Source organism: Tiliqua scincoides, chromosome 1 (assembly GCF_035046505.1).
Source record: "Tiliqua scincoides isolate rTilSci1 chromosome 1, rTilSci1.hap2, whole genome shotgun sequence".
NCBI lineage: Eukaryota > Metazoa > Chordata > Lepidosauria > Squamata > Scincidae > Tiliqua > Tiliqua scincoides.
This window is the reverse complement of record NC_089821.1, coordinates 101,479,651-101,506,967: the sequence shown is the minus strand read 5'-3', so window position 1 is coordinate 101,506,967 and position 27,317 is coordinate 101,479,651. Positions and strand designations below refer to the sequence as shown.

General features: G+C 40.0%; 1 protein-coding gene across 2 annotated transcripts in view; it reads left to right on the top strand.

Annotated features, from left to right (window-relative positions):
- The window catches only part of FIGN (fidgetin, microtubule severing factor), a 136,700-nt gene extending 113,046 nt beyond the window's left edge, over positions 1-23,654 (top strand). For both annotated transcript variants that reach the window (XM_066609477.1, XM_066609486.1), the window contains exon 2: positions 21,406-23,654. In XM_066609477.1, coding sequence (XP_066465574.1) covers positions 21,406-23,654 — 2,249 coding nt within the window. The remainder of the gene's footprint in view (positions 1-21,405) is intronic.
- Positions 23,655-27,317: the final 3,663 nt, after the last annotated feature.

The following is a 27,317-nucleotide window of genomic DNA, read 5'->3' as shown; positions in this document are numbered from 1 at the left end:
TTGAACACTATAAGCTTACAGGCTTATAGCGCTTTGAAGTCTGCTTCCTGGCAGCTGGAATGCTTAAACTCAAATGAGGTCAACATGAAGCAGTAATGTCACTTTCCACTGACCTCCTTTGAATTTCGCCCTGGTGTTTAAACTTTTAAATGGGCACGCAGGGTGAGGGTTTCCCTCTATCTGTGGTTTCTGGTATCCACAGGGAGGCCAGGAACACATCCCCTGCAGATACTGGGGCACACCTGTATTTTTTAATTGACCCAGTGCAGAAATAAAATTTCCAGATTCTTAGGCATGGTTAAGAGATTAGAAGTGCCCCTCAGGGCATTACAAAGAATTCCCTTTGTAATGCTCCTTGATTTCTGAATTATGTTCCAAGTGGGTTCATGTACTTTCCCCACGTTTTTTTCTTTTACCCATCTTTACTGTGAATACCCCATCTTAAGCTTCATTTACTGTTCTTTGCTGACCACTGTTGGTGCTAACCAGGGTTCTCATCATAACAGAATCCGGAACCAGGGTTTGTCAAACAGCTTCAAATTCTGATGGAGGGAAACACTAAATTATGTCCCCTTTTTGCCACTGTTGTGGCTGTTTGTTTTTGGTCCCTGGCTGCTGATGCTTTCTTCTTCCTCGTCACATGAATGATTCCACCCAGTCAGGGATCATGGAGTGAATTGGATGAAGTCATGCAAGTTATGTAGCCAATTAGAACTATCTGTGATGATGTCACTGAGGTCACCTGAGAGTGAGAAGAGAGTGATGTAAACGAGTAGGTGAACATTTTAGCCAGGAGTGCTGAAAAATCACAGGAAAGAAAAGGCATTTTTCAGCCCAGCCAAAATGTATTCACACAAAATTGCAATTTTGATCCAAATCTTGTATAAATGCAGAAGGATACATGTGTGTGTCTACTGTTTATTTTTTGGGTATCAATGGATCATAATATTTTTAAGGGATTTTTTGGGTAACCCTAATTACTTTGCACAACTTCTAATATACTTTACACGTACTGTGTTTTTGTTATGGTTGTTTTTTGTTCCTTGACACTCCTCAGTGTGTTTTGGAAACATTTTATTTCTGTATCGGCCAAAGGCTGATATCAGCCATGGGGAAACATTTTATTTTTTATAGAAATTTTATTTTATTTATAGAAATACAGGATACAATACATAAAAACAACAAAGTATATAAGGTGCATTTCAAATATTTCACTGGGCAATAGACAAATCAGCTAATTAGTTTTCATCCTAGCAGTCAGAACAGTTCATAACATGAGACTTGATAAAAGCAACACAAGATGTTTGGAATCTTAAGCCAGCCCACAATTTCTATCCCTTTCTTTTTTCCACTATGCTTCTTGGCTTCCTGTCAGAAACAAGGGTGAGTTCTTACAAGCAAATTGCTTCTAGTAATGCTCTGTTGCTTGACTTGGGGAAACTCAATTTTGAGCAGAGTCAGATTCTAGAAAATGAGGCCCTCCTTTTAAATAACATAAAAAGTTATTTTATGACTTAAAATAAGTCATAATTTAAGTCCCTCTTCTTATCATTCCAATTATGGCAACAGTTGTTTACCATCTGCTAAAATGTCTCTTCTTTGCGTATTAAAGACCCAGAAGCATGTCTTATATTAAACCTGATAATCCTAATTACATTGCATGGTAGCCACTATTTTCTCAGTCTATAGTTTTTAGGTGTGGTGAAGTGGAAAGGCTGTCCAATTTGAATCCCTCTACAAATCCATTGTATTTATTACAGGTTTTTTTCTTGGCAAAATAAGCTGGACTGGAGCTTTTAGTACAAGGACTATATGAATGGCATGTAAATGAACATGAGAAATGGTTGGCAACCTTCAGTCTCGAAAGATTATGGTATAAGCCTACAGCACCCAGTATTCCCAGGCAGTCTCCCATCCAAGTACTAACCAGGCCTGACCCTGCTTAGCTTCCAAGATCAGATAAGATTGGGCATGTGCAGGGTAACAGTTGCTGAGAAATAGATCACTACATAATCTCTAGATGTGTATATGAGTGGCTCTTTATGTCTGGTTGAAGAAGGGGGAAAACAAAGTACCTGAGGTGACTTATGGACCAAATCCAGTATACAATGACATAGTTATTGATAAGCAACTGATATTTGAAAGTATCTGTGGGTTTAAAAAAAAATCTGCAGTATAAAACATATGCGCTACGATTTAGGGCCTAATGACAGCGCATTTCTAACTAATTAGAGCCATTAGTTATTTGATTTTTCTCTGTAAACTGCTTTGTGAACTTTTAGTTGAAAAGCAGTATATAAATACTGTTAATAATGATAATAATAATCCTATGGTGCTCAGCACTGGCGCTAGGTGTCACAAAAGTGCAGTGAAGCATTTTGCCACCAGTGGGGGCGCCAGCACTGTCGGAGAGGGGGACCCACACCAGTTGGCATTGGGCCTCTGTGCCAGGAAGACACCAATAAGGAATGCCGGTCGGGTAGTGGGAAGGCTTCTCAAGGCAGGGGAAGGGAGGGAGGGAGCAAAACCGAGCACAGGGAGGGCGGGGTGAAGGGCAGATTGGGCCCAGGAGGGAGGCAGGGATGGCAGCAGAGGCTGCTGCCAAATCCTATCCCCCCCTTCTGAGCTACAGAGCCTGACACAGGTCTCCTCAGTTCTGCGCCAGCTTATCAGGGCCAGTGGCGTGCTACACAGGGTACGGAAAACAATGTTCCCCTACCCAAGAAGACTCCGGCAACTGCTCTGGCCCTGGGAGATATGGTGGTTGCCATTTTGGCGTTGCTGTACCACATAGCACCAGGGCAGCATAGGATTGGGCTGTCCAAGGTTTAGATATCATTCATACATAATACAAAGTTTGATTTATCATTTAAAAGCACATAGGGGGGCACTCCAGAATCTGTGAACTGCCACTGTCTGTAAACAATCTTTAGCGAATGAGAGCCACGCAGTATTTGGGTTGTGCAGCAGTTTGATGCCAAAGCCTTTTTGGATCTGCGTATAAACGTGGTTCAAATTTAAGAAGCTGGTAGTTTGATCTGATAGTTATAAGTAGCCACATGGGAGTGAGTTCTGTTTTTGCTGCTCTTTAGGTGCAAAAAAAAAGTGCATACTACAAAAATCAGATGGAACTAGCATTAATTTGGCAGCCTCAGTTCTCATAGCCTTATTGATTTTGAAGGCTGCAAGCAGATATGGAGGCTTATTGGCTCCAATTAGGATTACTGAAGTTTGGGGGCTAGGATAAATAAAAAAGGTGTTCTGAGGGGAATCACTCAGTAATGGAATTCTCCTTAACATCTTATCATGAAGTTCTGTTTCAAGGGAATTTAAAGTCTCCTGTATTATTATTTTTTTTGTTGGCGGTGTTCATAAATTGTGCTCATTTCACAACTGAATCCTGCTTCAAAGTGCCCCCCTCCCCTGGCTTGTTGTATCTCTCTCTCTCTCTCTCTCTCTCTCAAGCAATCCGCATCCTAAAATGGGGTGCTTCTTTCCGAAGTGAGAAGTTCAAGAGATTATCATACATCCGTTATGTGTTTCCAGTTTATAATCTAGGGGCGCCTATTATGCCAAGCGCAAATCAGTCTAATGAGAGAATGAAAGCAGTGGCTATTCTGTGAGATCCACTCTCTGTATTTTTAATTAGGCAGATGCATTCTCTCACCTTCTTTTTTTAAGTTGTGTTTTGCTGCATGCCTGGGTGTTGTGTCTTCATGGTGTTTCTGGTGATTAAAAAACCCTCTGTCTCACTAATAGCTATGTTTTTATGAATAATATATGCTGGCATGTTACTTTTGAAGTATTACAAGTATGGCTATTAGGTGCTTAATAACTACTAGGGGTTGATGGCAATTGAGAAATTGCTCAGGAAAAATAGAGTTAATTAAAATGTGAAAGTAAATTTTGTTCATTCAACCAATCGCATGTCTGGTTATCAATTATCTGCATAACTGGGCTTTCTTTGGGCACATGGCATACAAGTAAACAGGTAAAGGAGAGCTGGGTAAATGTGAATTTTGTGTGGGTTTAATGTGTGCCTGATGTGTGTGCTCTTTCTTCGATATGTCCATTCCTTTCTCTTTCTTCTCTCTTCCCCCTCCCCCTCATAATCTTTGGGTGAATGTCATGTATCAAGCTCTGGGAAAGCTGGACATATTTGCTTTGGAAATATTAACTGTAATTTTGCTTAAATATGAGGACTGTGTTCACAGACTATGGGGGTGGGGACCATAGAAGGACTGTAGATTGTATTGCAGTAAATCTAACATTGCAGCCACCGATTCCTCGAGCTTAATTATGACACTACTAAATGTGAAAATCTATTCAGTGCTAGGAACACTTTTCACATTACATTCCTGCTAAAGATTGGCTGTTAAGAGCTCATTACTGGTAGTTTTCTAAAGAGCGGTTTATTAAACACTGTTACCTAATAAGCATCTTTGGTGGTGCAAATTGCTGAAAACAGTAATGAGTCTGATTAGACTTCATTTCAATTACGACAGCTTGTCTAGCAGGCAAAAAAAGAAAGGGGTAAAAAAAAAAAAACCACCACTCTCTTTTCCTTGAGGCTTTGGAATCTGGCTATAAGACATTACTTGGTTTAAAAGGAAAATGCTACCTCTGTGTTTCCTTTCCACAGTTCAGTAATGAATAGAAAATTGTCTAAGAAGCTGGCCAACTGACACTAGGAACAAGAGGAACAGAAGCATGTACACAATACTGTGTGCTTTTAAACCTGCAAAGGCTCCTTTATATATATATGCGCCTGTGTCCTCTCCTCTCTCTGTATATACACCAATGAAAGATGAGTTTTTCACTCTTAAAATGAGTTGTAGGATTTATGCATTCCTGCAATTAGCATACTTCACTTCTCGGCTGCGTGGTCTGTAAATCTTTTATCTGGCTGTTGAAGTTTACCGATTATCAAGGCAATTGGAACCATTTGAGTTAAAAACAAAAACAAAACAGCATTCTTGCAAATTTATTTTAAAATGCCCAAACTGATTACAGTGTTAGGATGTTTAAGTGAGTATTCATTCACGTTGAAGCTCAACTTGGGTGTAAAATGTGTTCACCATATTTAATGACTGTCTTGCTATTAAATCATGCCTTGAACATTATTACTGACAATAGGGTGGGGAGGCAGGGTGGACAAGAGAGATGTGGTTAATGTACAAGTCCTTAAGTGATTAGCTGTCAGTGCTGCTGTTCAGTTGCTCTAGTGCAGTGGTTCTCAAACTGGTGGGTCATGACCCACTGGGAGGCAGGAAGCAGGGCATTCCCCCTAATGGGAGTGTCCCTGTTCCAATGGCAGCAACAGTGCTGCACCAATCACATTGCTGTCGCTGCCAAGGGGCTTATTTCTTACCCTGGGGGCAGAGCTGGTCTCCTGCAGGGTTCTGGAGGTTTGCAGCCCACTCCAATGTCCTCCGAAGCTTCTGTAAACAATTCTTATCTCTGATCAGCAGCTACTTACGGTTTTCGTACAAAAACTTACCTGGTTCCCAACTCCCCTTTAGCAGTTTGGGAATCACTGCTCTAGCAAGATTTTAATGTATCTATGTTAAGTGAATAGAAATCTTGTTTTAATGCAGCTCAAGCTCTGTGGATGATTGTTGCTCTGTTGTCTTGTGTAAAACTGTTTCTATTTTTTTAAGTTGCCAGCTATGGAAATCATGAGTATAGAGAAAAGTGTGATAAAGGTTTAGAGGACTCTCCCAAGTAGTCCATTAAATATTTCAGATCTAAATGACCTGAACTCTATGAACGCAGTTAAGAAAACATATTCATTAAATAAGAGAGCTTTGATTCATAGTTACTATAAGAGATCAAATTTCTTTTAAGGGTTGCCTATTATCTGGGAAGGTAAAAGCTTGGAGAACCATGTAGCACAGCACAACAAACATTATTCAGTGTCTAAAAATAAGAATATTAAAGTAACTTTAGTTGGCCAGCCATCTATAAATAACAGTGTTTACCTCCTGCTAGTTTTTCCTTGCACAACCATAGGTAACAAGATCAGCAAAGCAATCCTTGGTGCTTTTGTTACGTTGAAAGTAAATTTTCAGGCCATTTTCCTTTTCAAATAATTAATATAAAATTAATTTAACTACTCTAGTGCTACATTATCTTATTGGCTAACATGGAGAAGTAATATGTATATGTCTTGATTGAATAAGGACTTCTGCAAATTGTTCACCTTGCTTAAGGATTATTAGTATATATGATTTATAAAGATCTATCCTTGTGCATGTTGCTTTACACTGAGTGAAAACAAACCAAGTCTCTGCCCTGAAGACTTGCAGTAGCAACTGTTGTATCAGCTGTAACAGGTTGTTTTCTGTTATTTCTTAGTGGTCTTTTTGGCTGAACCTAAATGCTGTAACTTGCTCATATTTTTAAACTGCTTTATCGTTTGTTAATACTTGTACAGGCAAAAACACAATGCAACTACTACGTGCAGTGTATATGCAGTTCTGAATATGATGAGTGTCTTGGTTGGCTGGCTGGAGGATATAGGCAGATTTTGGAGTTATGGAATGGGAAGAAGGAAAACCTGAATTCAAAGGGTTTTTCCTTGGGTATGTGTGTAGAAGTATAATTTTTTTTAAAGCAGAAAAAAAGATTTTGAGAAGCCAGTGCCTTAGCTCTCCACCCCTTCAAAATCACATGCATGCTTTTAGTCAGCCACCCACTCTGCCTTCCTGCAGACAAAGCTCTGGTTTTCCTGTGGTAAAATGAACTTTGTTCCTGTGAGCTGGGACGGAGGGAACACAAATGAGAAGATAGTTTGTCATGGCATTTTTGTGTTCCCTTTTTAGAATGCGGTGAGGGTGGCGAGAGAGGCTGACTGGAGTTAAATCTCTGAGTGGAGTGCCATTTTCACATGGCTTCAGTATACCAATATATGTAGCTTTAAAAAAAACTCGTTTCTCAAAACAATACAATTTGAGTAAGATGGGGACGAAAAATGCTGCAACACTTGCCCCCATGAATAAGCATTCAGATAATGACCTCTTCCCCATTTTGAAATATTTCGTTTCAAACACTTTAATTGGATGAACAAGCAAGGAAGCATGTTGATGGACTACATAATTGAGAGGTGTAAGCAGAGGGAATGTTAATCTTACCCTGGTGTTCCAGTGTGTCAATTTGTTTAGTCATCCTTTTGCCACTAATCTTGTTTCCCTGCAGTAGAGAGAGGATGCATTGCAAGAACAAAATGAGGTTGCTGTATACACAGCCAAATCCAGGGGCTTGGTCAATTTTTTCAGACTGTTTTACCCTAACTAAAAGGAGACTTGTGATGTGCCATCAGATTAGTTGATGCATTGCTACTTTGTGAAGGGAGATACTAGTTTTTCTGCAATTGTTCTACTTATTTCTTATTTGGACAAACCTGTTTCATAATCTAGCCCATTGTGTTAATTTTTGTTCAGAACAAAAACACAGAAAAAGGAAAATAAAGTATGATATGATATACTGTACATCTGTCCGAGGGAGAGTCAGCCTATATCAAAAGCAGCCTCTCTCTCCTGGCTGAACATTTAAAAAAAGACTTGCATACAACTTGCGTGTGGTAATGGAAAAGAGACAGTGGCAAGGGAATAAGCCAGGGGTGGGTGGGTTGGGGTGTGTGTGTGTGTGTGTGTGTGTGTGTGTGTGAGAAAGAGAGAGAGAGAGAGAGACTGCTGTTGCTGCTAAAAGCATTCTGCTCTTAATCCTGGACCACATCAGTAGCATGCTAAAGCAGTTTATCTTCATATGTCGTCTTGTATATAAGAAACAACACTAAACCTAGCAAAACTCATTTCATATGTAGCTTTTTTTTCCCCCCACAGCGTTCAGATCAAAGTTATTTTCTTCAGGCTGAACTAAATTATACGCAGGTCCTGGGAGTGAAGGACACTGAATTAATGCGCCATGTCACCCAGTCATGGCTATAGAATATTTTTCTTCAACGCTGAAATGCAACAGCTTTGTACAATTGCATTAAAAATTAATGTGTGGATTACCAAAATAAGTAAAATGCATAAATAACCTGACCAAATTTTTTTGCAAAGGCTTTCTGTGTTTTGGTGTTGGCTTAAAGAGGATTTTTTTTCAAGGATAGTAGTAGATTACTTCTAAATATACATTTAATCGGTATTTGCTCTCCTTTAGCTTATTAGAAGAGAGGTACTTTAATCTCAATCAAGTAATTCTGCATAACTTGATCCTGGTAGGCTGGTGCAAACCTGGCATATTCAGTGGCATCAGGAACTGGAAATTCAGGAGTATAACAGTTACTTTAGATGAGGATGGCATATTTTCCTCACTAAATGTGTATCATGACTCCTGTTAATTTAGTATATTTGTTCAAGATTGACCACCATTTATTTCAGATTTCCCAAAATTCATATTTGCTTTCATATCCTTAAGCGAGGAGGTCCATGTAGAGGTCTCCAGAATTAATCTTGCTATATATATAAAACTACATATTTTTCATGTTCATAAAGAATGAATCTTAAGGATTAAAACCAAGCAATTGGCACCCATAATTTTATTTTTGGCCTCGGTTCTTCAAAATATCTCTTCAACAAAATGTGATAGACAAAAATGTGTACTGATTAACCTTGGCACTAGTATTTATATTTCTTAAATGATATTACTAAGGGGGAAAAAAAACCTTACTAAATATTTGAAGCAAAGATGTATAGACCTTTTCAGAGATTCTTCATGTGCAATATTTTGCATATCTCCTTGGTCTTGCAACACAGTTAATCTATGTTCTGTTCCCCCCTCCCAATTAAAACACCTTGGGGTACACAAGCCAAATATCATCCAACTACACATGTAAATTGCTGGACCAAGCACAGAATCAGTTATGCAGCTGAATGAAATCATCTGACCTGTTCGTCGCAACTTCTTACATTTGTGAAGGGATCATCCCACATGTGTATTATGACCCACACCCATGTTGAATCAGTCTGACTATAGCAAGCATTAGGATTTAGTCAGTTAAACCTAAGAACATTGTTGATTTCAATCAAAAATGGGCATTCACCTTTGTATTTAACCCGGTTCTTCAACATTTCCTGTTATTTACATACATATGAGAATGTTGATGGCAGCCAACACATTTGTACTACGTGATCTGTGACCTTCATGGGTCAAGAATTCTTGCTCAGACCCAGTGTTGCGTCTGAATGTGAAAATTTCACAGCCAGCATGTTTTGTTTTTAGTTTTAGAAAAAATATATTAGTAAGATGGAATTGGAATCTTATTTAGCTGTAAAGTCAAAATAAAAATGTTCTATGTTTCTTTCTACAAAATGTGTAAATTGGGGGTTATTTAATTTTGCAAAAGCAGTAACTCCAGTTGAGACAGATGACAAAGAGTACATCCCTATATATGTACTTCTTACACATAGCTAAAATTATATATTTGTTCATTGCTACCCAAACTAAGACTTGGATTGTAATCATTAGTATACTTTTTCTACATAGGGCCCAATCCTATCCAAGTTTCCAGCGCTGGTGCAACTGTGCCAATGGGGCGTGCGCTGCATACTGTGATGGGCAGGCAGTCCCAGAGGCCTCCTCAAGGTATGGGAACATTTGTTCCCTTACCTCAGGGCTGCATTGAGGCTGCACTGGTGCTGGAAAGTTGAATAGGATTGGGCCCACACATCCCACTTAATTGGGTGGACTTACCATAATTTCAAGGTAACTTATTGAATAAGTAGTTATTCATATGAATAATTTAGTTGCTTGTAGACACAAACTTTCACAAAATGTGCCAGATTATGGGTGCAGTAGGTGGCTTTTTTGGACATTCCATGTTCATGGCCTTATACAGTCTTCCCTACAAGCTTACAAATACTAGTAAGTTGTTGAAAGAAATGTAAAAAGGAGTTCTAAAACAACACTGTGAATGGTGTGTGCTGACTCTGTCCTGCAGTTTTCTACCTATTGCTAAATCGAATGTGCTCTAAGCTGAGTCTATGCTGAGTCTTGCTCTGGAAGTCACTTCCTTATCTGTCTGCCTGTCTGTCAGATGTACGGTTTAAGTTCATACAACATGTTGTTATGCAGGATCGAAAGAGACCACTGACACCAAGCTAAGTTTTAAGGCTTTTTATTAGGGGGAATGGATCCTGAACCAAACAAATCAAAATGACCTCGTTCTAAATTCCCTGAGGACCTGAGGCAGGCAGGTAGGTTCGAGGCAGCAGGACTTGAGATAAAGGCTGGATGGTTGTTCCCTGGTTCTCAGAGGCTCCTTCCTAGAGCTCTCTATTCAGCTCCTTTCTGTAGCTTGGTCTCTCCCAGCTTGCTCCTCGCAGCGCCTCTTCCCTGAAGGTCTCTCTTCCTCTGTAGAGCTCACTCTCCAAGGCTCCTCACAGCAGCTCTTCCCTGGTGGTCTCTCTTCCTCTGTAGAGCTCACTCTCCAAGGCTCCTCACAGCAGCTCTTCGCTGGTGGTCTCTGAGCTGGTGCAGCCCTTTTTATAGCCTCAGTTGCTCTGCACACAGCAGCCTCTACCTTTCCTCCAGTGGTACTGCAGCCTTCTCTCCTGCAGCAGTTTTCCATTTGGTCCTCCAACTCTCAAGGGCTTGTTACAAGGTACTCAGCAAGTGAGCCGATTGGCTCAGACAAAATTTCATAACTATTGGCTCAGACAAATTCAGACTGACTGTCTATTGGCTCATGAAAGGCACAGGCTATGATCCTCTCAGGCCAACTTACAGCAGTCAACTGAGCCCAAGTTCTGCACATATCTGTGTACACATGTGATATTAAGTTATGTCAGAAACTTTTTGAATCTTTCCGTTTTATCTTCATACCCATAATTTACTAGTAAATAATGGTTGGATCCTGAACTTCCCATGAATGAAATGCCATTTTCACCAATTACTTTCTTCCCTTTGATTTAGACAAAACAAAGTGCATTGATATCCCATTGATTGATTTTAGTGGGAGACAGCTAAGAAGAACTCAAGGTAGACTTAAAAGTGGCTTAAAAAGAAACTAGTGACTTGTTTCTAACTAACTAGCTGATAATGTGAATGAAATTGGAAAGAGACAGGGCAGAGCAGGAAGCCCCAGAGAAGGGGCATATTGAGGAGAATAAAACATTATGATAAAGATGTAAAAAGACCTATTTCATATAAAAATTTGCATCTAGCAAACACTGGTAATAAATCACAGCAAATATAATATGTTGGAATCAGTTGGATGGGAACCAAGTAATGAATACTTGAAATATATCCCACTGGGAACATTATACTGTACTTCTGAATTTCTGCTGCAGGTAGCCAATTTTGGTATGTAACTGCCCATGTCCATATATTTTCACTGCTAGGTCGCTTTGACCCATACATAGTAGCAAGATTTTCTTTTTTTTTTTATTAGTTGGTTTGTTTCACCAACTAAACTATTCATATGTCAATCTCTCCATTTTTGTTTGATGGAGGGTTTGTTGCTGTTTCCCCTTCCCCCTTTTTGTCTTTTGGTGTATGAGTCTTCCACAATACTTGCTAAACACATTTGAGGAAGAAATGCCTTCATTGATTGTTAGAGAAGTTCAGCTTCATGGAAATGAGGAGAAAAGGACTGGGGGATGGGGTGAGAGTAATTTGCTGCAATTGTATTGTAATTGGCAGTAGTGAGGTTTGAAAGTGTGATTTAAAAGGAATAATCATTTGACAGTGCTTAAATTAGATAATTGGGATGTAGTTGAGTCTCCAGGTTTGAGAATTGTTCTGTAACCAGTTACAAGCTGCCAGTTGGCGCACTGTGTTTTTATACTATGTATATTTCCTACAGTGCCTACTGGGTTAAAATATTTGATTCCGAGGGGTGGGGCGTGGTGGGGTAAGATTCAAATATTTGAATGTTAAACTACGATGCAAAGTTATGTTCTATTTAGAACTTTAAAAAAAATGGAAATTTTCATTTTATCATAAACAAGCGAATGTACAATTGAAGAAGGAGAAGGGAAGCTGTTTTACCATAATGTGCTCCTGTATAGCTCAGTAAAATCACACCATTGTATGCTGCTTTGAACATAGTCTCTAGGATTACATGTCACACTGGAAGTCAACATACAAGCTGCAAATCCTAAACACACATTTTCATGGGAGTAAGTGCCACTGATATCAGAGACTTGCTTCTAGCTGATACATGTATTTAGAACTGAGGTGCATTACAGCTTCTCTACAGAATTAAGATTGTACTTATGGAAGCACTTCTGGTAGAAGCTCCCTCCTTCAGGTTTCAGAATAATTAATTGGGTGAAGGTGGAGCGCTCTCTCTCTTCCTCTCTTTCTCCCTCTCTCTTTCTCTGTGTCCACACACACACTCAGTCACACTCATATGCACGCACAGGTGGAACCTCAGTATGATTTGACTTTGCCAAGGTCCACCTTTAAATGCCTTTTAAGAAGGGGAAAAAAGCATCAATTCCTTACCTTTGTGCTGTTAATAATTATTATAATAATTTCATTCCATTAGATTCCATTATTCACACCATCTAATGGCTGAATGTGGTATAGTGTCTATACCAATGCATTCTGGGGTGACAAGAGAGGAGCAAGAAACCTGGAAGAGGGTCTTTAAACCTATTTTTCCACTGATTTGATATCCACTGATTTTTTTTTATCCGCTGGAAGTTTCAAAACAGAACCTCAGTGGATAACGAGGCACAGCCTACACACACACAGGTCATGCCTTGTTAACCACTAGGGTTCCGCTTTGGAACCCCCAGCGGATACCAAAACAAAGGACAAATAGCTTTAAAACGCTCTTCCAAGTTTCTTGCTCCTCCATTGTTACCGCAGAATAGGAGGTACCACAGCTCAGAAATCATTGTGATTGCTCTCTTCTGCACTTTTTCCATTTCCACTATATCTTTTTTGAATGTGGCGACCAGAACTGGATGCAAGACTTCAGGTGTGGCCTTACCATCAATTTATACAATGAAATTATTGTAATAGTCATATTATTCTCAATACCTTTTTTAATAATCCTAAGCACGGAATAGCCTTCTTCACCACCACCACACATTGGGTTGACACTTTCATCGAGATGTCCACCACTACCCCAAGATCTCTCTCCTGATCTGTCACAGACAGCTCAGAACCCATTAGCCTATATGTGAAGTTTTGATTTTTTGCCCCAACGTGCATGACTTTACAAAATACATATTGAAAATATTGAAAATACACACCTGAAAATACAGGGTACATAGCTGCTGGACCGGGGGGGGGGGGTGTCTCCTGGTTGTAGAGAGGCATGGTGCTTTGCCCTGAATAGGTGGGAAGATGGGACTCTGGAAAAGGGGGGAGGGCTGTATGGTTGGAGAATGATCCAAGTCTGCATTTTGCTTTGACATCCGAGCTAGAATGTTTGAATTCCAAGCTATGCAAAATAACAGCTTGAGCGCTTTGTGTAACGGAACCTTTGGCTGGATGCAGCTTAGGTTTGAAGCCTAAACTTATGATGTCACTTCTGGCCATGACATCACTTCCAGGTTAAAAACATCACTTCTAGTGGGTACCAACAGATTGTCATTCTAAAAAATTAGTTCCAGTGCTATAAAAGTTTGAGAACCACTATCTTAACCAGTATGCTCTGCTAGAAGTTAGTATAACTGTTTTACAGGGTGAGCTTGAATGCTCCCCTCTCTATTCATATTCATTAAGCTCCCCATGTATGGGAAATGTGTCCTTTAATCTTCTCTTTGGTGTGTGTATTTCGTATGCAGAAATGTGCACGCATAAAAGATTTGGTCCAAGCTTTCTAAAAGTGCAGAGCTATGAATCAGAATTGTCAGTATTAAGGAACTGATTCTTCAAGGTATTGAGCATCTTCAACTCAATGAAGCCAAACACTTGAAAGCACTTGACATCTTTGAGCACTGGGACCTCATCTGAGTTGATGGATGTTTCGCCTTTGATATAGAATCAGGTGTCTGCTTTCAATCACTTCAGAGTAATTATTATAGTCCACATTCTAAACGTTCAGTCTTTTGAATAGTTCCTAATACTTGAAGAACTGGAGGCAGTACAGCAGACGGGTAGAACAAAACGTATGCTACTGGAATCCTCAATGCAGTGTGCTACTTTGGCAAATATAGATCTGAGGCTGAGCAACCTCTTTTCTAAACTCTGGAGTTCTGGTTGCAAGCTGATCAGATGCAGATGCAGGGACTACACATGTTTGTACAGCACTGAAATCTACATATGTTTTGTTATCTGCCCCATATGTAAGAATGTTCTTATAAAGAACCTATTTCCAGTAACTGCCTTACTTGGAAAATTACTCTTGAGCACACTATCAAATAGAAGCCCTAAATATATGATGGTGGAACAAGAATCTAGTGGCCATAGGCTTTGGTGAGAGTATGTGCATAGGCAAACCTCTTATCAGTCTGCTTCTACTGGATAAGAGGATCCATATCTTAGCAATCTTAATTTATTAGATCAACCCTATTCAAAGCAAGCACTTAGTACGTGATTAAAATGTTCAGAATTATATGTACTGCAAAACAGAGTAATGGTGAGGACATATGAAAAACACCTTCGCTGAAGGTATGTTCATAAAAATCAGCCATGATAATCAGCACTACTCAAAGCAAGTTTGAGCATCCTGCATAAGAAATAAAATTCAAGATATTCCACCTTTTTCTGGGGCTGATTTTCCCACCCTTATTTCAATTTAGAATAAGAAAGAGAATAAGAAAACAGAAAACAGATAAGCAGCATTTTTCTTTTGCTAGCAAATAATTTGGCAAGACATATTATATTTTAAATATTAACAGTTAATATTAAGTCTAAGCAAATAATTTTAATCATGCGACCTAGAGAGATACTAACAAAATACTGCATATAAATAGCTTAAATTAAAAGTTAGTTTGTGAAGTAAGCAGTTCTGTTTCATTGAGAAGTGGTGTAGTACATATAGTATTATATTTTTAAAATAAATTTTAAACAAGAAGTACTGTATTGTTTTGTGATTACCTCTTGCTAAATGTGTATTCGGCAAGGTGTTTTCCCCTCTAGATTCACATTAAATTCTGGACAGGTTGGATAATTTTGAAGCTGAAACATATCTGTTTGCGCTTGCAGGATTAGGCCCCCTTATGTGCTGTGATACTGGGGGGAAAAAAGTCTTGAATGCATGTATTCAGCTTTGACAGCCATTGACAGTATTTTTGTCTTTCAGTTAAATAAATTTTGAGAAAAGGGGGGGAAAGCCAATTTTTAAATTTGCTTGCATACTTTTGCACATGGTAGTTACTGTGCAAACCCCCATACAGCAAAGGTTCCTAAACTTTCAGGAAGAGTTTGGAACCTGGTAATATTTGCTGGGGGGGGGAATAGGGTGACAACACAGTCACCACAATTGCGCCACAGTTGGGAATGAAAGTTTTTTTTTTTTTAACTTACCTGGGGCTTGCTATGGCTCTCCTGATGGTCCAGGAAGCCCTTAACCCTCCTCAGGACTCCCTGCACCTCCACACTGCAGTAAAAAGTGGGGGGGGGGGGAGAAAGAAAACCCCACCTCTGGTTTTGAGACAAACCAGAAGTGATTTTTTCTTTGTTTGCTTTTTACTGCAGTGTGGAAGTGTGGGGAGGCCTGTAGAGGGAGTCACAGGCTTCCTGGAGTCTCTGGAGAGCTATAGTGACCCCCAGGTAAGTTTTAAAAAAAACAACACTTTCACCCCCGACAGTGGTGCGATCATGGAAATAGCATTGCCGCTGTCGCCCCGCCCCTTTAAGGAGGCAGTGACAGATGTTCCCTGGCTGGGATGTTGCAATGTTCCTGTTTGAAACTTATGCCATAAAGTATGATGCAAATAGTCCTTTTTCCATGTAAATAAAAGAGAAGATAATCTGATAGACTTTTCTTATGTTTTTATTAATATAAAACTAGTTTATATGCAATCCATACAACAGCAGTAGATGCTATAAATTCTGCCAAAACTGTAGAACTAAATAAGGTTTGCGCATTCCCTAGAACTTTGACATATGTTACTGAAACAATCTGAAAAGGACTCTAATGAACGCGCTTTGGATTATTTTGACATTTGATTCTTAAAAGGGTACTATATTAAGGAAGACATTTATTTCATTTTTGTTTGTTCTCAACAATATATTCTGCCTTTCTTGCTTTCAAGGCAATTTACAACCAAAAGAACATACAAAATTCCTTTGTCCTAAATATAAAAAATAGGTCTGCATAAGATATAGGTTGTGCTACATAAAACCATCAGGAGGATTGACATTAAGGATTTAAGTGATTTTGATCACAATTTCAGTACATGTTATTTGAGTGTGTAATACTGTTTCCAAATGTGTCTTATTTTAAAGGAGTCATATGGCTTGCCAAAATTTTTTTAACTATTACAACTTCATAGAGTCCCATAAAACAACCTTAGCATTTTTTTAATCTTTTGATTTGCAAACCATGATGTATATAGCTTTACAGTTAACTATTAGCTTTAAAGGTAACTATGAACTTTCAAGTAACTTGAATCATTTCAGTGCAACAAAACAAATTCCCTTAAGTTTATATTATAATTCTAAAATGCTGCTTTTTTACAGCCTTTGTTAAATGTGCTGGTACTTAATATGCATCAATAAATAAACTTTCAATTATTGTGCAGTGAGCAGATCCACAGCCAGGATGGCAATCTGAAACCAATGGGCTAACTAGTAATTATGTCAAATAAATAGTTTTGATGTATTTGCTCATTTATACTGGACGGATGAAAAGACTGGAAAACCTTAATTGCTTTTCAGTTTGTTTTTTTTTTAAATACATACTTGATACTAAAATGTTCTGGTATAATAAAGAATGTGTGTGTTTGCTGTATTAGAATATTTTCACATTAAACGTAACTTTGGTCTTTATGTAAGTATTTGCTTGCTAGAGTGTGTATCTTCACTCATTTACAGTGAAGCCTCGCAAGACGAATGCCTCGCGCAACGAAAAGCTCGCAAGACGAAAGCATTTTGCGATTTTTTGGTGACTCACAAGACGAATTTTTCTATGGCCGTGCTTCGCAAGACGAATTTTTTTCCTTTTTTTTTGGTTTGTTTTAAATCGCACTTCGCAAGACGAAAATTTCACAAAACGAAATGACTCAGGGAATGAATTAATTTCGTCTTGCGAGGCACCACTGTATATCCTTCTTCCTTTTTGTTGTTTAATGAAGAATTCAGGTCCATTAAAATCAATGGGAGTTTTAGCATTGACGACAATGGGATATGAATGATGCCCATTTAATTCTGTGCACTGTTAACTCTTCAGTCCTACTACAAATTGCCCCAATTCAAGGAATAGTGACTGTAGAAGTAAATATGCAGAAATAAGTACGTGTGGCAGTGCACTTACAGTCTTAGCAGGTGATCAGAATTGTCAGAAGCTTCAAGATAAAGCCACTGATATAATTTATCAGTTGTTAGGAGAGGCATGGACACAATGTCTGTTGCATAGTGCAAGTGCAGTGTGCGCACAAACCAGATGAGGTTGTAGATTCCTTCCATCCCCAACACAGAGGTGGCTTTTTTCCTTCTTGATGCCTTCTTTTTGCCTTCTAGTATGGTGGCTAGAATACTAACCAAATCACATAGTGCTTGGTTTGAATCTTGCCTCCATCATAAACACACTAAGAGCCCAATCCTATCCAACTTTCCAGGGCCAATGCAGTGCAGCCCAGGGGTAAAAGAAGAAACATTCAGTTACCTTGAGGAAACCTCCATGACCCCTCTCCACACACATACTGCAGAATACAACGCATGTCCCATTGGCACAACTGCATCAGTGCTGGAAAGTTGAATAGGAGTGGGGGGCCTTAAGTGGCTTACACAGCTGTTCTCTCTGTCTCCTCCTGCAATATGAGGATATTGCTGACCTACTTTACAGGGTGGTTGCAAGGATTGCGTAAGATAATGCATATGAAGCACCTAAAACATTCTAAAAAGCCTATATAAGCTTATATTTTTCTTTTTATTTGGTCACTTACAGAAATTATTTTCTACATTCAGATTGTCTTTGCTGGATCATTGCAAATGCTTGCAGGACTGCAGCTGTTAGGTTCAAAGTATGTTCATTAACTTTTATAATGTTCTCTCAATTAAGTTTTGAAAGGTAAATTATACCTACGAATTACATACCACTTTCATTATGTGTGCAGCGGGTTGCAACTGAATATATTCTAAGATTCCATTTTTATTATGCATATTCATATATATCAAGGGCATCATTAATATGTTCAAGTTGTTGGACTGGGATTGTGAGCCTTCTGTGCCTCTTAATCTCATAAAACGTAAACTCAGACTTTTTTTAAAAAAGGGGAATGATATATATCAGTTGAACAGGTTTGTGTGACTGATACATTTTGCTTTGTTTCCATCCTTTTTTTTTTTTTTAAAACAAAGCATTTATTATAGACTGCTTGCTCCTTCCATTTTAATTGAAGAAATGTCAAAGAGGCTGCGGACAGTTCTCTAGTAAAACTAAATCCTTCCATATTGGCTATAACTTCACCCACTTATATTAAAATGAAAATACTACAGCTGTCATGAAGCAAACTGCCTTTGTCGAAAGGCTGGCTGAGTTATGTAGTGCAGGCTGGAGGTTTAGCAGCTATCCACATTTGTGTCACTATTTTGCATCAAGTCAAGGTGCATTCCACACGTTCTCATGTCAATTATGAATGTTAGTATTGTTACTAACTGCAGTTAAACTCCAAATGGATGTTTTGAAATGCTTAGGCTAAGTGTAACTGACATGATTGCAGAAGAATACATTTTCATCCACATTTTAACAACAAATCCTACCCTAAATAATCCTGATCAAATGAGCACAACTGCAATAAAATATATTTGCAAATGGATCCTGTTGCTCTATTAATTTATTGTGTAATTACTGCAATTCTTCCCACCTTGTTTTCAGTATTTCTTAATCATTAAGCTGGAAGCCTGACAGCAGTGCCAGCCCTGGCATGATTCTCTTTGACTAAAACCTTGTAAATTAACACAATTAGCACAGCATCATGCTGCTAATTAACTTCCTGTGTCTGGTGCAGCGGATGTGCAAACAAGGAAGAGGGAATCAGAAGGGAATAAACAAGCCATTCTGTTACCAAACTGTATGCTATGTTAGGTCTAGCTCAGTGGGGTTAAGCTGGTCGTGTCAAGATGCTGGAGTCAAGCAAGGGAGAGCGAAAGGGGTTTGGGAAGAGAAGCGATATGAGGCTACAAAGCTGTCAAAAATAGTCTGCAGGAATTCAGAAGAGAACATGTGCCACAGATGCTTCATTGAGGGTGAGCCTCCTCATTGGCAAATCTGTGCCAGAGGGCACAAGATAGTTTGCTGCAACAACAACAACAATAATAAAATCACCTTTTTTTCTTTTTTGTAAAATGAGCAAGAGATTACTGGGGCCTTCTTTTTTTTTGTTGCCTGCCAGGCACAGGTAAGAGTTGAAGGAGCTTCTCATTTAATTCTGGTGAACTCTGCATGCCATGTGTAGTGGCTTACCAAAATACAACTAAATAAAGATCACCTCCTCTCTCTTCAGCATGATTAATTGTACTAAAGCAGTGGTCACACTGGGTTACTTAGTCTGCTCTGACAGGGTTTACAGCTCGCAGTTTTTTCCAGTGAACTTTTAGCGACTAGGCTGCATTTAATTCTTTCTTTTCTTGTTGTTTTTTTCCCTCTCTGTACCCTAGAGGCGGAGGGGAAGGGGGGTTGAAACAGGGAGGGAGGGGAAAGGAGAGCAAGGGAAAAGGACAGAGGAGTGATGCTTGGGCTTTCTTTTCTCTCTCTCTCTCTCTCTCCCAGAGCCTCAACAACAGAACTGTGAGGCAGAGAGCAGCCAGTTGTAATTCATACCGAGTTGTAGGCTTTGTGTGATGAAAGCAACGGAGCGCTGCCTGGGAGATTGCTTTGCTGCACTCCACGAAGCAGATTTGAAACTGTCGTGGACCACTTTAGATGAGAGTTGGATTATGGAATGACCTGCTATGCCTCTTGTCATATTGTTCTGTGCAGGGTGCATTATACTGTGCTAACTAGGTATTCAGTACCAAATAAGAAAGGTATCCTAGATGTGATCTGTCAGCTGTGTCTCCTGTATATGTGTGTGGTTTTTAAAAAAAAAAAATTGTTAAAATTTAAAAGTGAAACTGCAATGAGGAAAGCCAGAATGTTTGGGATATCAAGCAGCGTATTCCTTTAACAATGAATCAGTGCTCAGGATATTTTAAAATGGACATGGTCATTCTTATAAAAAGAAAACGAAACACAGCTGTGTTAAATCATTTCTTCCACTTCCCACTCTAAATTAGCAAAATATAATGGAGTGTGCGTGTGTGTTCGTTCAGAAGGTGCATGCACTTATTTCAGTTAAAAACAATGCATTGATAATCCTGTTAGATGCTTTCTGAGTACAAGTGGAGCCTATTTATCCATGTTAGTTCTGTTCCGTGACTCAGCGTGATTATCAAAAAATGCGTTGTGCTAAATTCCATAGAGTTACGCAAATACACTGCAGCCTGACACTTCCGGATAGAAGGAAACTAAGGCAGCTGTTATCAATCCCCTCCGCTCCATACTCGGCCTTCCCCGTTGCCAGCTGCCCGGCTTCTTTCAAATGGGATGCTGATCTTTTAAGGGTCCAGCCCTATGCATTTCTACCCAGAAGTAAGCCCCATTGTAGTCAATGGGGCTTACTCCCAGGAAAGTGTGGAGGGGATTGTAGGCTAAATCTCATACTTTGCTTGGTGGAAAGGCTTGTTTGTGATTGCCTGCACCATGGGGGGTTGCTTGTGTTGGTGATTGCCTGTACCATCTCAATGGAGGGGGGGATTTGGCAAACACTCCCTGGGTTTCTTAAAGCAATCCCCCCTATTGCTACCACACCTGCCCCTGTGTGAGTGAGTGAGAGAAAGAGAGAGCTCCACCTTGCTGCACCTGTTCTGGCTACAGAGATTTTTGCCCCCCCCCCTTCCCCTCTTCAGCCTCTTTGCTGGCTCAGGGGCTCCAGGAGTGTTACTGTCCCTTTGTAAGGGGAACCACTTCCAGGGCTATTTCCCTGCCTCAGCAAGGCAGAGCCTTTTTGCAGTGTTTTGGGCTGCCTGGAAATGGAGTGAGATGCCAGTGCGGGGCAAAGGTGTGTGTGACTTTCAGTTCCCCCACCCCATTCTTGTTGAGACAAATTTGCAGATAAAAAATCCGTGGATAAATAGGCTGCACCTGTATATGGTTTTAAATAACTGATTATAAGCATAGAGATTGTTATAGATACAAATGAGGAAATCAAATAGATCTCCGTGGAAGTATTTACCTTCACCTTTGTATTATCCAATATAATTGCTTGCTTTATTTTTCTCCACAATCCTCAGGCTTGAAGATGCAGTGGACGCCAGAGCATGCCCAGTGGCCAGAGCAGCACTTTGATATCACTTCCACCACCCGATCTCCTGCCCACAAGGTAGAAGCTTACCGCGGACACCTGCAGCGCACCTACCAGTATGCTTGGGCTAACGATGACATCTCTGCTCTCACTGCCTCCAATCTGCTCAAAAAATATGCAGAAAAGTATTCTGGCATCTTAGAAGGGCCAGCTGAACGGCCCATCCTAAGTAACTATTCAGAGCCTCCATCAGGGCTAGTGAACGGTCGCAAGAGTGAGAGTGAACCCTGGCAGCCCTCCTTGAATTCTGAGAGTGTTTACCCTATGAACTGTGTCCCAGATGTGATTACTGCCAGCAAAGCTGGAGTAAGTACCGCACTCCCACCAGCAGATGTGTCTGCCAGCATAGGGAGCTCACCTGGGGTGGCCAGTAACCTGACAGAACCTAGTTATTCTAGCAGTACATGTGGAAGTCATACAGTACCTAGTCTGCATTCAGGGCTCTCATCTCAGGAATATGCCACAGGATACAATGGATCTTACTTGCATACGAGCTACAGTGGCCAGCCAGCACCTGCACTTCCTTCACCTCATCCATCCCCTTTGCATAGCTCTGGGCTATTGCAGCCACCCCCACCTCCACCACCCCCACCAGCGCTAGTACCAGGCTACAATGGGACATCTAACCTTTCTGGTTACAGTTATCCACCTGCAAGTTATCCCCCTCAAACTGCTGTTGGGCCTGGGTACAGCCCTGGTGGTGCACCTCCTCCTTCAGCCTACCTGCCTTCAGGAATCCCTGCTCCAACTCCTCTGCCCCCTACCACGGTACCTGGTTACAGCTACCAGAGCCATGGTTTAACCCCCATTGCACCCTCAGCCCTGACAAACAGTTCGGCAAGTTCTCTCAAGAGGAAAGCTTTCTATATGGCAGGGCAAGGAGAAATGGACTCCAGTTATGGAAATTACAGCTATGGCCAACAGAGATCTACACAGAGCCCCATGTATAGGATGCCCGACAACAGCATTTCAAATGCCAACCGGGGAAATGGCTTTGACAGAAGTGCTGAACCATCATCCTTAGCATTTAAGCCAACAAAGCAGATAATGTCTTCTGAACAGCAAAGGAAATTCAGCCAGTCCAGTAGGGCTCTAACACCCCCTTCCTACAATACTGCTAAAAATTCACTTGGGTCAAGAGCAGGTGAACCGTTTGGGAAGTACAGCTCTCCAGTCATGAATGAACATAGTGATGAGCATAGGCAGCTCCTTCCTCACCCAATGCAAGGCCCGGGACTTCGTGCAGCTACCTCATCCAACCACTCTGTGGACGAGCAACTGAAGAATACTGACGCGCACCTCATTGAACTTGTAACCAATGAGATTATCAACCAAGGACCTCCTGTGGACTGGAATGACATTGCTGGCCTAGATTTGGTAAAGGCTGTCATCAAAGAGGAGGTTTTATGGCCAGTATTGAGGTCAGATGCATTCAATGGGCTGACTGCTCTACCTCGGAGCATCCTTTTGTTTGGACCTCGGGGAACGGGCAAAACATTAATGGGCAGATGTATTGCTAGCCAGCTGGGAGCCACATTTTTCAAACTCACTGGCTCTGGTCTTGTCACAAAATGGTTAGGGGAAGGGGAAAAAATTGTTCATGCCTCCTTCCTTGTGGCAAGGTGTCGCCAGCCTTCAGTGATTTTTGTTAGTGACATTGACGTGCTACTTTCATCCCAAGTGAACGAAGAACACAGTCCAGTATGTCGGATGAGAACCGAGTTTCTGATGCAGCTGGACACTGTGCTAACTTCTGCTGAGGACCAAATAGTAGTAATTTGTGCCACCAGTAAACCGGAAGAAATAGATGAATCTCTTCGAAGGTACTTCATGAAACGACTTTTAATCCCACTTCCTGACAGCACAGCAAGGCACCAGATAATAGTACAACTGCTTTCACAGCACAATTACTGTCTCAATGACAAGGAGGTTGCACTGCTTGTACAGCGCACGGAAGGCTTTTCTGGACTAGATGTTGCCCACTTGTGTCAGGAAGCAGTCGTAGGCCCTCTTCATGCCATGCCAGCCACAGACCTTTCAGCCATTATGCCCAGCCAGTTGAGGCCCGTCACATATCAAGACTTTGAAAATGCTTTCTGCAAGATACAGCCTAGCATATCTCAAAAAGAGCTTGATACGTATGTTGAATGGAACAAAATGTTTGGTTGCAGTCAGTGACAAGTCTTTTTTTTTTCTTTTCCTTTTTTTGAAAAAAAAATTGTAATGAATGTTGGTGTGCACATACACACGAACCTGTTACATAGGGCACGGGATCCCTTTTCAGTAGTGTTGAAATTGTTAAAGGGTACTGGAGGGGGGGGGAAACCCAGTGACCACCTTGCATCTAAAGAGCCAGGTATAAGCTTGAGGGAATTGTGCATCTAACAAGAGCTGTTGATCTGAAAAGCCACAGATGACAGAAAGTGTCTGTTGATGCTCCATTCCATTCAAGCTCGACAACACACTCTTGCCGTGGAGCAAGGAGCCAAGTGGGTTGATTTTTAGAAGGACATGAACCCTGTGTGTTGATTCCATTCTGCTGTTCTTGAGATTCAGTTGCTGTCAAGTGCCTGGAGTGGTGCTTTATTTTTTTTTATTATTATGTTGGGTTTTTTTTTTTTTTTTGCCTCACAATTACATTGGTGGCATGTGCTAATATAAAGAGCTTTAACTTCAAAACATTATGGGACTAAAGAAATGAACGGTTGTATTGCGACAGAGAACCAGATTTTTGTTTTGTTTTGTTTTGTGCTAGTCTAAACGCAACAGTATTCCTCAATCCTGTCTGTTCTGCAGTATTACACTAAGAACAGGTAAAACAGGGTAACGGTAATCTGGACCTTAATTTCTGCAGTTCATTTCTTTTAATGTTCTGTCTGCAAAAAAAGAAAAAAGAAAAAAAAACCTCAGGAAAGTGATTGTGATTTGTACAGTACCTCAAAGGAATGTGTTGAAAGCACTATGTACTGCTGAGAGTTAATAGGCTAGGCTTCAATGTTACTTTATATTAAATATGTATGTTTACCTCAACAGTTGGAAAAATGGCAAGGAGGAATGCTTTGAATGTATCCAGGAACATGCTGAAGTGTGCTATAGAATGAATCTTTAAACCTTTAAAGTAGAAACTGAGGGGTATCCCAACCTTTTGAGAAATGGTTCTTTTTTTAACCAATATTTGGGATCAGATTGGAGCAAGAGAATTTCCATGACAGTAGTGTGTGAAACTCCTTAGTCCTTGACAATTTTGTGACAAGATGGTAGACAGTGCACAGACAACAAGAAAGCCACCCTGTCGAATTATGTAATCATCTGGGACAGTCAAAGGCAGCATCTAGTTAGGACTCTGAGAGGCAAATTATCTTCGACTTCAACTGCGTTTATATCTTGGTTAGAGTTGTTGTGTCTTGATTATTTTATTGAGGCAGTAGAACAAAATCATTCTAGGTCACTGAAAGAGCTTATGGGTTGCAAAGCTGTTTGGAGCCATGTAGCAGGTAGTGACCAAACAAAAACAGCAAGGCAAAATTGAATCCTTAAATTGCATTTCTATCCCTCACCTCACTTTATCCCCACACAAACAAAAAGTGTGTGGTGTTTTATTTCTGTTTTAAATATGTGCATTGCCGGGCAAATGTTGCTGAGTTCTGGCTGCGTATGTGGCATTTTGTTCAATTTTGTGCCCCCACCTCACATTGTGCGTGCATGTGTTGTTGTTTTTTTGATGCTTTTCTGAGCAATTCTTTTTATGACATCTGACCGATACTGGCAATGTCTCTGAACACTAGCAATTCTAGCTTCGGCAGCCACAGGAGCAGAACAGCCCTTCTCCCATGTAATTTTTGTGTTTACTTTAAAGAGACAGGAGCAGAACACTTGCAAGGCACTGGCATGTAATGTGTAATGTACCCTCATTTACATGAAATGAATGCACTGAAAAGCCCTTAATAGGAAAAACAAAGACCCTTCATATTGCCTGGTTATTTTATATCTTTAAAGCTACTGTCCAGTTTTCACATTCAATGTTTAGTCAACTAGGCACTGAAGAAATTAACAGGGGTAGCAACTGGTGTTTTCTCTGATTCTTCCTTTGCTTTGTGTTTCTTAAAACTTAAAAAAAAAAAAAATTTGTTTAAGAACCAAGCAAACAAACCAAAATGTTCATTCTAGCAATTCTTTTTCCAATCTAAATTTAGTTCTTGCATTTGATTTTTTTTTTAAAGGGAGAAGGTTCTTTTTAATTTTTTTTACAACTGTGCCTTTCACTTTGGATATAGTAAAGTCAATTTTAATAGATGTTTTGCTTTTTCAGTTAGTGAATGCTTTCTTTTCTCCCTTCTCTCTCACCTCTTCCATTGTCTCTTCTTTTCTTCTTGGGAAGTCCTTTACCATAGATACTCATATTGATCTTCTAGAAGGGTTTACAGGTGCAAATTGCTGACCTATCTTCTAGACATTGCATTTTGTGTTTCCCATCAAGCCATGCTCATCTGAAAGATTCAAGAAAACTAAGGCCACTATCTTATCCACACGTACCTGGGAATAAGCCTTGTTGACTATAATGGGACTTACTTCTGTGTAGACATGCATAGGTTGGACTGTAAATCACACTAAATTTCAATGTCTAAATCTTTCTATATCACTATTAGCTAATTTTGAGTAAGCATAACACCAAATTCTATCACTGTATACAATGTAGTTTTTTTCACTTCATGTTGCCTTTTCAGTCAATGTTTCTGAAATTAAATTTGCAGGTGCTTATTCTGGTTTCCATGTTATGTGCTTTGGAAAAGGAACTAATTATACCAATGAACTTTAAATGTGGATGGCAAGATGATGAAGCTGAAAGAGTGGATTTTTTTTAATTGATTTTGTATTTTTAAAAAAATTGATTATTTCAGAAATCGCCAGGGGATTAGGTTTTCATCCCAAAAGTAGTTGGCTGCAACTTGTGAGGTACAGTGTTTCACCTAACATGAGGAGAATAATTTGTTTACCTCATTGCCCATCCATTCTAGGCAGGAAGCAGGCAATAACTTTCTGTCAGCTCTCTGCTAGTAGAAGTTCCCTGGTAAATGGAATCACTCAGCCTTTATCCAATGTGCTCAGACCCTATTTGCTCATTTTTAACAAATCATCCCTATACTAGGTGGGAGGCAACTGCTTTCGTACTTTGGAAAAGAATAAGACCATTCTTTTCTTACACTGCTACATTCCTCTCCATGTGGAATTGCTGCACAGGGTGTCTCAATACAAAAGAAACAGATCCTGGGACTAAGCTTCCTGGGTGTTTTGGGTCTGCCATGAATGAGAAGATTGCCTTTTGTGAGGGAGTTGATATGGTCAACATGTTGTCATGTTTCTGAACACTGAAAATGGCTCCTGTGGGAAGTTGCCTGCTCTCTATTTCAGTGGGCCAGAATTGTGAATTTGCAGCTACAGTGCATAAATAAAACTAGTGCCACATTCCATATGGGACAGAGTTCCTATGCCTTTAGCCGGGGTGGGCAAACTTTCAACATTAGTGTAGGAGAGAGAATTGTGTAGGAGAGAGAATTTCAGCAGGTGCAGCTTGTCATCTCTCAGAAGGGAGAATATCAATAGGTGCAGCTTCTCCCATCTTTATAGGTCTATGCTAGTAGAAATAGCACTGTCCAAGTCTCACTTTTGGGCAAATAGTAAATTAAAGGTTAAAAAGCCCTGCTCCATATTATTAGCTTATTGATCGTTTGAGGTACAGTGCTATCTTAATACCTGCTGCAAAGGCCTATCAAAAGGGCATTTATGCTTGTGTGGCATGACAATAATGGAAACCACTCTTTTACATTAGGCTTCATTTTGCAA